The following is a 14807-nucleotide window of genomic DNA, read 5'->3' as shown; positions in this document are numbered from 1 at the left end:
GGACTAATGTTATTAGTGGAGTCCCACATGGTTTGGTGTTGGGCCCACTGTTGTTTTGTATATTTATCAATGATATTGATGAAGGAATATCAGGATTAGTGTCAAAGTTTGCAGATGATACAAAGGTTGGCAGGGTTGTTAATGAGGTGATTATCCCTTGGTATAAGACTATGGTCAGGACATGCCTTGTGTACTACATACAGGTCTCGAGGTCTCATTTTAGGAAGGATGTAGAGTTGCTTGGGCATGTAGAGAGAAGGGCAAAAAGATTGGTGAGAGGAACGAAGGAGTCCTCTTACCAAGAAAGGCTGAAGTTCTGCAAATTGCAGCAGCTGGAGACTAGGCACCTGCAAGGTGATCTGATTGAGGGAGGCATATAAGGCCTTGAATAGGTTGAGCATGCTGAATTCTGATGGGATTTTTCTGCTTGCTCAGATTCCACACCTGAGGTGGCATAGATTCAAATTGAAGAAAGACAGATTTTCCCACAGAGTTGTAGAATAGATGTGTGGAATTTGCCTTTAGCCAGCGGGTGGTTAATTGCTGGAACAAACTTCCATCTGTCGTGGAAGGTGATAGCTTAAATAAATTCAGGGAGGAACTGGACAAACTTTTAGACGTAATGGGTGTGTGAAATTGGATTTATTTTTTTAATCTTTTGGCTGATGCTATATAAGCTCATATACTTGCTTTTTTGCATCACACGCCTCCATTACTACTACTACTAGATCTGACTGAGGCATTTCAAGGTTTGAATGGATTGGGTAAAATCACTGCTGATGGAATCCTTCCTCTTGATACTGCACACATGAGGAGGGATAAATTCAAATTGAGGAATGATCATTGCAAGATAAGTAAGAGCAAGTTTTCCATCAGCCAGGTAGTTTGACTGTTGGAGCAAACTTTCATTGGGTGTTGTAGAAGTGCACAGTTTGAATACAGTGGAACTTCTTTATTATGAACCTCTATTTAATGAATTTCTCTATATTACGAATTTTTTCTGCAAAACATTTCACCTTAACACAAAATTATATGTCAAATTAACCTCATATAGCAACTAACAATTAAAAAAATGTTAAAAATTAGCAAAAGCATTTTTGAAGATTTTAAACTATTTACTGCTAAACAGCTGCTCAAACAATGTCACCTTCCCTTCAGAATTGCCTGTCCTTCTAGTAAACACTTGTGGCCATTGACACCTATAGAAGCTGTTTAAATTTAAGGGTTTACAGGGGTAAAACCAAATGGGTTTTCTTAAATGTAGTTATAAACTTTGCAATAAATAAGGCAGATTTGTAAATTTATGTCGGCTAAGTACAACAATGAGGAAAATGAAATTCACTGCGGTGAAGTCTTCAGTGCACTGCAGCAACAATACATAGAACGCTTTGTTAGTCGATTTTTAGTACTGACTAATAAGTGACATTCGCTTCTCACTTCAACAGCATCATGACTTTCCTGTCAATCCTTATACAATGATTTTTGTATATGTCCATTCTCATCTAACTTGACTCCCAGTAGATAGATTTTCATGAAATTTTAGATTTAAATCTTTTAGTCTTTTAGACAATTTGTCATCAAACCAATAGAAATCATCCAATTACTGTATTTCTCCCACTTTCTTCGTCTTTTATATTAATGGCCTTTCACTGGCATGAAATTCTGACCATACTTTTGCTGATGATATCATGTTGCATTCCACCTTCCAGTTTGAGAAACCTTGCCCTGCACAAACAGCTTCTTGAATATCCACCACCAATTCCTCAAATGCTCAACTCCAGATAATTCTCCAATGCGGCAAAAATAACTTAGTTATTTTAATCTTTCTAAAACTCAGTCCAGTCTTATACCTTACAAAAAAAAAAAAAAAAAAAAAAAAAAAAAGTACTTCTCCTATCCTTATCTTTAATTACAATCAGATTTCTGGTCAAAATCACAAATGTCTATTAGGGATGATTACACTGACTTCTAATCTATTTGGCCCAATCACATCACAAAGATTGCTTCCTCTGGGTTTTTCTTTTTTGCTCTTGTCATTACTTTTCTTCTAAAGAGTTATTCACTGTGTACAAATCTCAAATCTACCCAAATACAGAATATTGTTTTCAGATGATTCATCTCTTAAAAAGTCTCTCCACTCTGTTTCTGGTGCATGCCTTTTCATAGATACTTTGCATAGATACTTCTGTGGGCTGTTCACTGGTCTTCTGATTTGACATCTAAATTTCTCTCTTTCTCTCTCTCTCATCAATCTGAACATGTGCCACAACCAGTCAGTAGCTATTTACTGTCCAACTTCAAACTCACAGCACCAACTTCTTCTTCTTCTTCTTCTTCATTTATCCTTTCAACTTCTGTTTTCTTGAATAACTTTCCTTCACATATATTTCCTGAAAACTATAATCTATAGAAATTCAAGTCTGATGTCAAAAAGTGTTTTCAGTCTATTCAGTCTTTAACCCATTATGGTTATAGGTTCTAATACGTTTCAGATTTAAAGTTCTAATACGTTTCAGATTTAAAGTTTTCATCACACACACACACACACACACACACACACACACACACACACACACACACACACACACACACACACACACACACACACACACACACAGAATAGACCTTTCAACAATGTTGGGGATAAATGGAATAAAGGGGGGGGAAGGGAACCAACAGGTTGTAAAAAAGGTTAGACTGGATGAGTTACTCTTCTAACAACATGGCATCAGTTTGAAGTCTTCAGATGAGACTCCTGGCAGAGAAGAAAAATGCATGGGATGCATATAAATTATCAGGCGACACAGAAGCCTATGGTAGATATAAGCTAGTCTGTAATCAAGTCACAAAGGAATTTAGGCAAGCAAGGACACATTACGAGAAATCTTTGGCAAAGGATGCAAAGAAACACAGCAAAGGCTTCTTTACTTATATAAACTCTAGAAAGATGGTGATTAATCAGATTGGTCCACTTGATATTGATGGTTTGGCTGTTGATGATGCTCCTCAGATAGCTGACAAACTGAATGAGTAATTTGAATGTTATTGAGTAATTAGCACATGAGGAATTATGTAGGGAAGTAAAGAGCAGAAGCTTATAAACTCTAACAGGGAGCTAAATGATTTTGTAATAACAGAGCAAAGTGGAAGATAAATTGTTGAAGTTAAACATAAGAAAGGCACCTGAGGTGGTGTGATCTATCACACACACACACACACACACACACACACACACACACACACACACACACACACACACACACACACACACACACACACACACACACAATAGACCTTTCAACAATGTTGGGGATAAATGGAATCAAGGGAGGGGAAGGATTGTGAAAATATTAGACACTGGATAAGTTACTCTTCTAACAACATGGCATCAGTTTGATGTCTTAAAGGAGGTGGCAAAGGAAGTAAGCAAACCCTTAGCCATAATTATGAGAGCATCCTTGGACTCATGGGAGGCCCCCACAGACTGGAGATGTGCAAATGTATCTCCAATTCACAAAGGGGATAAAAGGGTGACAAGTAATTACAGATCTGTTAGTTTAACTTCTGTTCTGGGGGAAATAATGGAGTCACTGATTAAAGAAGATTTGCAGGATCATCAAGAACAAGACTGCAGTAATAATTCAGACGCAGCATGGATTTGTTAAGGGGGCTGTCTTGTCTTGCCAATTTGATTGGATACTATGATGTGGTCACAAAGGAACTCACTGCAAAAAATAATTTTGATATCATATACGTCGATTTCAGGAAAGCTTTTGATACTGTTGCAACTGGAAAACTACTGTAAAAATTGGAGCAGTATGGTATTAAGAATACGTTACTACAATGAATAAAAGGGTGGTTGAGTGGAAGAAGGCAAAGAGTCTTAATCAATGGATGCTGTTGTTCGTGGTATAATGTTATTAGTGGAGTCCCCCTGGGTTTGGTGTTGGGCCCGTTGTTTTTTTTTTTTTTTTTATATATTTATCAAAGATATTGATGAAGGTATATCAGCCTTAATGTTGAAGTTTGCATATGATACAAAGGTTGGCAGGGTTATTAATGATATTATACTATTGCAACAGGATCTAAAAAAGTTGGCAGATGGGCTGAGAAGTGGCAACTGAAGTTTAACATGAACAAATGTAAAGTACTGCATATGGTTAGCAGTAACCCCAGGGAAATGTACCAACTTTGTGGTGCTACAATCATAGTGGAAAATGAAAAGACCTGTGGGTAATTGTGCAGTCACATATGAAGTTTTCTGAGCAGTGCACACAAGCTGCCAGAGCAGGACATAGGGGCTTGTCAATGATATATACGACTTTTGCTAGCAGGGATAAGGAGGTGATTATCCCCTTGTATAAGGCAATGGTCAGGCTACACCTTGAGTACTGCATACAGGTCTAGTGGCCTCATTTTAGTAAGGATGTAGAGTTGCTAGAACAAGTATAGAGAAGGGCAACAAGACTGGTGAGGGGACCAAAAGGGGTGCTCTAATGAAGAAAGGCTAAGTTCTCCAAATTCCAGCATCTGATGACTAGGCATCTGCAAAGTGATCTGATTGAGATATATAAGTCCTTGAATGGATTGGGCAAGCTCAATGCTGATGGGATTCTTCCTCTTACTCAGATTACAAACTTGAGGGAGCATAAAGTCAAATTGAGGAAAGACAGTTGTCAAATAAATGTGCGGAAATCTGCCTTTAGCCAGCAGGTAGTTAATTGCTGGAACAAACTTCCATCTATCGTTGTGGACGTTGATAGCTTAAATAAATTCAAGGAAGAAGTGGACAAACCTTTGGAATGAACAAATGAGTGAAATGGGAAGTTTTTTTTTTTCTTTTTTTAGCTGACGCTGTATAAGCTTGCTTTCTTGAATCATATGCCTCTGCTAATGCTAACACCGCTGACTAAGGTTTAGCATTACTTTATAACAGACTTGGCATTATTGTATCATGAGAATTCATCTGGAAAAATGTACCTTTTATTACACTTTGCCTTGGTTGTATGGAATTAAACTTTTTTTGTGCATGTTAAATAAGTCACTATATACAGACGGAATTAACAATTGATGCTGTTTGAAGGGAAAAGATTACACAGAACTCTACACTAATATAAGTAAAACATAATAAATAAAAAACACATATCAATTTGCAGGATATTAAATTTATCCAATTTGAATGTGCAGATAAGTGATATAATTTCGATGTTTTTGTCTTAACTTGGCTAGGCAGAGTAGTACTGCAAACAAGAGGAAACTCCTCTACCATGATTAATCTCTATTGTAAATAGCAACTTAAATTTACACACATAAATTGCACAAACAAAATTAATATTTCACAACTGTACAAATTAAACACATTTTTCCAGCTATATCCATCCACACGTTGGTCATTTTCTAACTCTCTTCACTTTCATTACTATTCTACAATAATGTTAAATTGTCACAAATCTGTGTAAGACCACCTCACATTGCTGTATTCAGCAAAACTAGTTCATGCTCAGTTACAGACTTTAGTGAATAACTGATGATGTCACTTCTTTTTTGTTTGGCTTAAGTAGCAAACAATATAAAAAATTATGAACACCCTTTCTTTAGCAGGTAGTTACAATTACAAATATTAAATAGCATAGTGTTTGCTTTTATTATACAGCTCATACACATCATGCTGCATGAATATTATGGCAGCAAAAAGAAAACTCTACAATCTTTATTACAGAGGAAAGTTAGAAAGACCACATGTCTCAATGAGAATTTCTTAAGAAGAATAATTAATTTTTTATAGTTAATCTTTTTTGTACTCCCCAAATTCAAATTCTACATCCCTTATATCTGAGTGACACTGTCTCTGATATCCCTACAAAGTCTGCATTTGATGACTTATCAGCACTTTCAACTCATCAAATTTATTAACTATTACAGATTATTTTCAGATGTTTCATGGTACAAGAAGTACCACGAAATGGTTGGGAATAATCTGTAATTCTTTATAAAACAAAAGGCAGATTACACTCCATGCAGATCGAAGAGCTCATTTTTCACCAATTTCCAAACCCTACATTCTTGATCTTTTCCACACAAGAAACTCTTCAAAATACATGTTCAAGGTGGGTGGTCCTCTATGCACCTCAAATCACAATTTGGTGATCATCTCTTCTTCAATGAAGCCTATTGCTCATGGCCATTCTCACTCTCACCTTGTTTGGCATTATATTAACCCCAGGGGCTCACTTTGGTGAGTATGGGCTTGGCAAACCGAGGGTCCTGAGCTGGATATCATCATTCTTTTCTCTCTCTCTCTCTCTCACTCAGGGTAATGTGTGAATTTTTTTTTTTTTTTTTTTTGGCTGGTGCAGCATAAGCCCCAGGATTCCTTGCACCATTATGGCTAATAATAATAATAAAAAAATAATAATAATAATAATATGAATGCAAAATTGGATGATCTCAGATTGCATCAATGAAATTATTCTTGCAGGAATGACATCCTGTATTCCATAATCTACCTTAAAATCTCATTAATCTAAGCCTTTGATTTATAATCTTAAAATCTCATTAATTTAAACCTTGGATTTCCAATAAATGTTCTATGGATGTTCAAGATGAGAGTGAACCCAAATCTCCAAGTTCATTTTCTGCCTACACTAAAGCTTTCAACAATTGTAAAGCAGTTATTAACCAATCAAACAAGGCTTTTTTTTTTTTTTTTTATGTGAACCCCAAACACAAGAGGTATTAGAACCTACAGTACTTAGTACCATGCTTGGGTTGGAGGTTGAGAAGACGAAAGAAGATATTTGTTTACATTGGACTTGAACTTCTGTAGATTGTAAATTTCAGGAAATATGTATGAAGGGAGGTTGTTCCAGAAAACGGCAATTTTTTTCAATGAATAAATGAGGAAGATGAAAAGTTGGTTCTGTGGGTTTGAAGTTGGACAGTAAATGGATGTTGGCTGGTGGCAGCACATGTTCGGACTGTTTTGAAAGAGAGAGCGGGAATTATAGAAGCCAATTCAGAAGAACAGTGCCCATGGAAGTATCTGTAGAAGAGGCATGCAGCAGAAACAGTATGTCTATGAGAAAGCAAGTGGAGAGACTCTGTTAGAGATGAATCATTAATTAACCTAACTGCCCTCTTCTGAATGGAATCAAGAAGACAGAGAGGTTTTGAGGGCACCACCCCAGATGTGGGAACAATATTCCATGGCAGGGCAGATTTGCGATTTATACAGAGTGAGCAGCTGTTTGGAAGAAAAGTAACGCCGAGAGTGAAAGAGAAAACCAAGTTTCTTAGATGCTGAGGAAGCATTATTTGTAATGTGCTTGTGCCAAGAGAGATTAGAAGTCAGGGTAATCCCCAAAAGAGGTATATCATTTTGCCTAGAAATTGGAGTGTCACTAAAGATAAGCATAGGAACAGAAGAATCCTTTTTGTGAGATATAAGACAAGACTGAGTTTTAGAAGGGTTGAAATCAACTAAGTTGTCGTTGTCCCACTGGAGAATTACCTGAAGATCGGCATTTAAGGAATTGGTAGCAGATTTTCGAGAAGTTGAAGCTGATTGAGTAGGACAAGGTTTCTCAAAATGGAAAGTGGAATGCAATGTGCTATCATCGGCAAAACTATGGATAGGATTTCCAGTCAATGGAAGAAGGTCATTAATATATAAGAGGAAAAGAGTGGGGGAAAGAACTGAACCTTGGGGAACACCGGCATTAGTGGAGAAGCTAGAAGACAGAGAGCCATCTACCATCACCCTCAGTGAGCGATCAGAGAGAAAACTGGATAACCAATTACTAAAAACAGTTGGCAAACCATAAGATGGAAGCTTATTTAGAAGACCTTTATGCCAAACACGATTAAAAGCCTTTGAGATGTCAAGAGCAACTACTTGTGTTTCACCGAACCTTTCCATTGAACTAGTCCATAAATGGGTAACATAAGCCAGAATATCACCAGAATATCACCTTTGAGGCGAAAGGAATCATACAGCGAATAATTTGGGCATCTGAGATGAGCAGTTGTTGTTTGTTGTTTGTTTATTTGGTTTTTAGGAGCATTAGCAACAAAGGCCATATTGCTCCGGGATATGCGGTAGTCATTCCCTGACCTTTCCGCATCCTCCCTATTTGGTGGTGATGGGCTTGAACCCTGGTCTAATCATGAAACGTGTGCTACGCACTGCTACTCCTACCCACCTGGCTACGGAGGCGCCTGAGATGAGCAGTAGGTGAGTCAACCGATAACTGAGATTCTGTCAGAAAAAGTACATGGGTTTGGCAGACTGCAAGTGGAAATGGACATCGTTGAGATTAAATCTTTTCGCAGATAAGCTTCCTCTATTAGTTTGACAGTTCATGGTGTATTCAATAGTAAGAAAAAGTGGGTGGGACATGCTGTATGAAGTAATGAAATTTTTGGATATGGCCTACACATGGTAAGAATATACCCAGATCCTTGACATAACGTGGCCTCGACAATGCTCCCCGCATACACACTACTCTGACTCACTCCAGTCACTATCTGACAGAGTAGAGGTAGCAAGATTATACACTAGCTGATCCGGAAGCCTCCTAGAGAGTTACCAATAGGTTTGGTCTGGTGTACTAACTAGTGGCCGGTCTGCGAACACTGTTTTAGAGCTGTACCCTCGAAATGTAAGGAATATTGGATCTCGCCACAACATTCATCATAACCTCAAAAGTCGTCAATCGTACTGCATGATGGAAGAGATAGGGAAGGGTTGACCGGAACTTAGCTCTAGAGACTAAACATGGGTTCCACCACTTCAAGCCTCCAATAAGCAAAGTGGTGGTATTTCACCAGTTGATGAGAGTCATCTACCACCTAGTACTGCCTGGTGATATAGAGGGGCGGCGTTCCTCTATGTGGTGTGGGTGCCACACCTCAACCCCTACTTACGTTGGTTCACACCTGGGTGGTCACCCACCATGTACTTGTGCATGGAGGTTATACCCAGGATTAATAACAGTCCCACCAACGTGAAGGTGCAAGCAGAGGATTCGGCTGTCACAGACCGTCCAGATTTCGCTGAAATTGGGTCCACTTGACTTGAGTGTCACCAAATATCAGTTCCATCAGCATTTTAGACTCCCAGGTAGCAAGTACAGCTTGTCTGGCATATCTGAGAGAATGTCTGGGACAACCTCAAGGCCCAAGGCTAGTTTCTTCTTGTCCAAACAGTAATCAAACATTCTGGTCTCTTACCAAAATTATTGGCCACAGATTATGTCCATCTATACTCCCACCTCTCTCAAAACCCAATGGTTCTATTGCCTCGGTAGATGAAGATAAAGCTGATTTGACATCATCCTATTTTTCTTCTAACTCGTATTAATTATCTTCATAATACCACCTCGTACCATTCCCAGTACACTCCATGTAATGCTCTCAATGGTTTTCAGTCAAATTAATTTTGAACAATCATGGTATCAAGAAAGTTCCAAGTCCTGATGACATTTCTTCACTTGGTCTCAAAACCTCTGCTCCTGAAAATTTCTCCCACTTAATTATCATCCCATTACCCTTATCTACTTTTTCCAAAGTAATTTAGAAATCCATTAACTGTCAACTTGTAAACTATTTCCAAACCTTCCTTATGATCAAAAATTGCCAACATGGATTCTGTCAGTGTTGAGCCACTGGTTGTTGTTGTTTGTTATTTGGTTTTTAGGAGCATTGGCAACGAAGGCTATATTGCTCTGGGATACGCGGTGGTCATTCCCTGACCCTTCAGCATCCTCCGTATTCGGTGGTGATGGGCTCGAACCCCAGTCTAATCAAGAAGCGTGTGCTATGCACTGCTGCTCCTTTCCACCTGGCTACGGAGGCGCCTTGAGCCACTGGTGAAAAATTGGCTTATATTACCCATCTATTGCCAAATTCTATGGAAAAGTTGGTGAATCTGAAGCAGTTGCTCTTGATATTTCTAAGGCTTTGATTGTTTTTGTCATAACAGTCTTTTAAACAAGCTCCCATCTTATGGATTGCTGATTGTGTTTTGAAATTGGGCATTCAGTTTTCTCTCTGACTGCTCTCTGCAGGTGGTGATGGAAGATGGCCCTATGTCTTCTAACTTCTCCAATAATACTGGTATTCCCCAAGATTCAGTTTTTCCTTTCATTTCTATATTAATGATCTTCTTTCACTGATGGGAAATTCTAACCATACTTTTGCTGATGATCACATGTTACAACATGGCATCATCATCAGCAAAGTTGCAACAAAGTTACTGTAAACTTTGTTGAATGTCAACTTTCTGCAGCATTCTTCTTCAATTTGAATTTATGCCACTTCATATATGTATAGTCTCAGCAAGAGGAAGAGTGCCATCGACAAAGCTTACTCAATCTATTCAAGGCCTTAAATAACTCAATCAGATCTCCTCACAGATACCTAGTCTGCACACACTTCAATTTGCAGAACCAAGGCCTTTCCTGTTAGGAGACAGACCCTTTTTGTTCCTTTCACCAATCTTGTTGTCTCCTTCTCTGTACCTGTTGCAGCAGATCTACAGATTTTCTAAAATGAAGTCTCCAGACCTGTATACAGTATTCAAGATGTGGCCTAATCATGGTCTTGTGCAAAGAGAGAATCTCTTTTTTATCCCTACTAGCAAAGTTCCTTTATATCATTGACAAAATCCCATGAGCTGTCCTGGTGGCCTATCTTTGAGAAATATCTTGGTGAAACTTCACGCTGTGTTCATCAGAGACCGCTTCCAAGTTTTCAGGAAAGAAGTCTAAATGGGAATGTAGGAAATGAAGCTTTAATGGCAGGTCTTGGTTTTTGGTCATTAACCTATGATATTTGAAAACTGAGGGTGATGAGAACTTTTTTAAGCACATATCTGAGTTTTGAACTCAGATATGTGCTTAAAAATGAGAATCTGATGAAATTGATGCTGACCAGTGTTATCAGGCAATACAGAAAAGCCTATGGTAGATATAAATTAGTTTGCAATCAAGTCACAAAAGATGTTAGGCAAGCTAATGTAGATTATGAGAAAATTTTGGCAAAGGAAAATAGCAAAGAATTCTTTTCTTATGTAAACACTACAAGGGGATGAATCACATGGGTCCACTTGATATCAATGGTTTAACTGTTCATGATCCTGCTCAGGCTGCTGACAAGCTGAACAAGTGCATCTACATTAACACATGAGAAGTTCTTTAGGGGAGTGGATGCCAAAAGTTTATCAAACTCGATCAGTGAGCTAAAATATTTTGTAATAACTGAGAGGAAAGTGGAAGAGAAATTGCTGAAGTTAAATGAAGTAAAAGAGACCTGGAGTAGATAGGATCTATCCAATTATATTAAGGGAAGCAAAAAAGGAGGTAAGCAGAAGCTTAGCCATAATTATGGTCATTTATATCATTTATTTATGGATTCAAGGGAAGTCGCTGTTGATTGGAGATGTGTACCCCGATTCACAAACGGGATCAAAGAGTGACAAATAATTACAGATCTGTCAGCTTATCTTCTGTTCTGGTGAAAATAATGGAGTCACTGGTTAAAGAAACACTATAGGATCATCTGGACAAGACTGCAGTTATAGCTCACATACAGCATGGGTTTGTTAAGGGGAAATCTTGCCTGACAAATTTGATTGGATACTATGATGTGGTCACAATGGAACTGGATGCAAAAAATAATTGTGATATCATATACTTTGATTGCAGGAAAGCTTTTGATATGGTTGCATATAGTGTGGTACTACAGTCAAGGTAGTGGAAATTAAAAAAGATCTATCTGCGGTCAGATATGGATATGAAGTTCTCTAAGCAGTGCAGACAGGCTTCTTGCTCTGACCAAGAAAGACTCAAGTTCTGCAAATTGAAGCTCCTGGAGACTTGGCATCAGAGAGGCGATCTGATTGATGTGTAAAGTTTTGAATGGATTGAGTAAGCTCAATGATGATGGGATCTTTCCTATTACTCAGTTACGCATGAGGGGCATAAATTCAAATTGATCAAGGATCGTTGCAGAATAGATGTGTGCAGAAGTTTTTCTTTGGCCAATGGGTGGTTCATTGCTGAAACAAATTTATGTATGGTGGTGTGAAAGTGGATAGCCTGAATAAATTCAAGGAAGAGCTAGACAAGCTGTTGTATTGGATGGATAAGTGAAATGGGAGGTTTTTTTTTTTTTTTTTGGCTGATGCTGTATAAAAACTTGGTTCCTTGCATCATTTGCCACTACTAATACTAAAAAATCAATGAAAAAGTGAAGAAGTATTCCATTATTAGTTGATATGAAGATGGAGAGGGGAAAAAAAGGATAGGGAAGAGTATTTATATGGGTATTTATGACAAACCTAATCAAAAGGTTGAAATCAAGAGTAATTACTTGAATTTCTGCAAACATTACTATGGTACTATGGTAATTGCTACTGGAGAATGATGCAGGCAAAAATATTTCACACAGGAGTAAGGATACAAAATTGAACTGAAATCTTCCTAATTTCAATATTCACATAATCATATTTTTAATAATGGCCATATCTGATTTACAATTGCACTCTATAAATTATTTTATAAAGTAATTAACAACAGGTTAGATTATCTTTGTATTAACATATTCCTTCAAAATAAATATTTATGTTTTAAACTTCAACTGAAAATTACCTTTATAACATCATTAAAAGGTTTTTCTTTATCAGGAATTTTTCTCAGCATATCAGATGAAAAATAATGTGCTCTTACTGCCTAACAAAAAAAAAAAAAAAAAAAACAACAGTTTAAAAATGATTACAATATTTAGGATTTATTATTTAAAATATGGCAAAATGTAAAAATAAATATAATTTTATTTGCTTAAAATATAATATAATGAAGATAATTTTTGAGTTTTAAAGATAAAAGGTAACAATTTTCATAAAAATATATTCTCCAAAGTATTTTGAAGTATATTTATCTTTGTTATCAAAACTATATTAAAAACTGTCATTGCACAAGAATACATCATATCTTCTCAGAAAGAATGGGAATTCCCCATGCCAAAACTCTCACACTGAGAATAGAGGAACCAAAGAATTGAAATCTAATTTACCATTCTATCAACCACATACATTTTTAAAAAAATATATATATACTGTATATTTAAAGCTTTAGAGAAATCAACACATCAATCCTGGAAATTTTTTTTACCAATTTACAGCTGATATTATGCTTTGCTTCTTTTTCAAGGTGCCAAACTACTATTTAGTGATATAGGCATATGCTGAGTGTGCGTGTGTTGATCCTGAATGTCATCTCATCCCAAAGAGGAGCCAGATGATTTAGATAAATACTGTACTGACTAGGATAGTTCTGTAATTCTGCTCTTTATTTAATTTGCACATTCTAGCAAAATATCAAAACAGAGATAGATTCTAGTTGGAATGCAAATAAAACTCCTTTCTTAAGAAGACACACATAAAGCAAAGATGAAATTTTGGATTACTATTAGAGGAAGGAATTAAGCCCATACACCCACAATTCATCACAGTTAGATCCTACATAAAAAAGTTGTGTAGGGTCTAACTGGCAAGATTTTAGAAAGGAAGATTAAAATACAGAACAAAGTAAAAATTTCGGTTCCAGCACCAAATGCAAAGGATATAAAGGATCAAAAAATTTGATATTAAACTAATTTTTGGATTATTAGCATTAGTAGGGCATATTACACAAGAAAGCAAGTTTATATAGCATCAGCCAAAAAAAACTGCCCTTCCCATTTCACCCATCCTTTCACTCCAAATGTTTGTCTAGTTCTGCCTTGAAATTATGATGACGGGTACTGGATATTTGCATGGATATCCTTTGAAATAGTCTCCTTCACCCTGTACATTGATTCCAACACTTTTTAAATTTCTGGATGCATTCTTGATAGGCTTCTTTAGGAATTTCTAATAGTTCCTATGTCATTGTGAATAATTTCCTGTCATTGAAAATATGTGACCTTTGAAGGGGGCTTCAAGCTTAACAAAGAAAATATTGCAGGGACCTATATCCAGTGAGCATACCAGATGGAGGACCACAACAATGGGGAGAGTCAAAATAAATCTTAAATGGAAAGTACCACATGTGCACATGTGGTACTTTACATTTAAATTAGCACGTCAAGATACAAGTGCTAATTTTCTCAGCTCAATTTTCAGGGAATTTTTAAGTAGTTTTCTCCAAACAGCATTACACATTCGTGATAAAACTGTTTTTGTAGTAATCCTGATTTGTTGTTTCACCATGCAGGGCAAATTCATGAACAATGCTCAGTAAGTAAAAAATACGACAAACACAATCTTCATATGTGATAAAAATTATCTCACTTTTTTTTAAGCCTTAGAAAAGACAGAAGCCTGGACCTTTGTTTCTGGGTTACATCATACACCTATGATTCATCATAAGTAATGAATAATGATGGAAGGAAAAGTATGGGTCAGCAACAGCATGTTGACAAAGATCCTGACATGTGATCACCAGTGAGAATGTGGGTCATAAATTTGGCTGAAATACACTGCATTCTCAAATCATGTGTTAAAATCAATTGATATGTTCCATAATAAATACCAATTTCATGGACAGTTTTAAATGTCAACCATTACTAACCATATCACAGGTGAAGGAATCATTTCTTTTTTGAAGTTGAAAAGCAGGGATCGATGGACAAGAAGCTCTCTTGAAAATTTGTGAATGACTGAAATCTCTACAAAATGAAATGTCCTCTTGCTCAGATTCCGCACCTGATGAGGCATAAATTCAAATTGAGGAAAGACAGTTGTAGAATAGATGTGCAGAAATTTG

At 36.9% G+C, this 14807-nt stretch overlaps 1 protein-coding gene across 1 annotated transcript in view; it reads right to left on the bottom strand.

Moving 5' to 3' along the window:
- Positions 1-14807, bottom strand: part of LOC150080982 (nephrocystin-4-like) — a 470434-nt gene that overhangs the window by 82026 nt on the left and 373601 nt on the right. Inside the window, exon 22 of the mRNA XM_090380874.1 lies at positions 12651-12731. Coding sequence (XP_090237000.1) covers positions 12651-12731 — 81 coding nt within the window. The remainder of the gene's footprint in view (positions 1-12650; positions 12732-14807) is intronic.

The sequence above is a fragment of the Mastigoproctus giganteus genome, chromosome 9 (assembly GCF_048544385.1).
Source record: "Mastigoproctus giganteus isolate SK-2022 chromosome 9, ASM4854438v1, whole genome shotgun sequence".
Taxonomy (NCBI): Eukaryota; Metazoa; Arthropoda; class Arachnida; order Uropygi; family Thelyphonidae; genus Mastigoproctus; species Mastigoproctus giganteus.
This window is presented reverse-complemented; position numbering and strand designations above follow the sequence as displayed.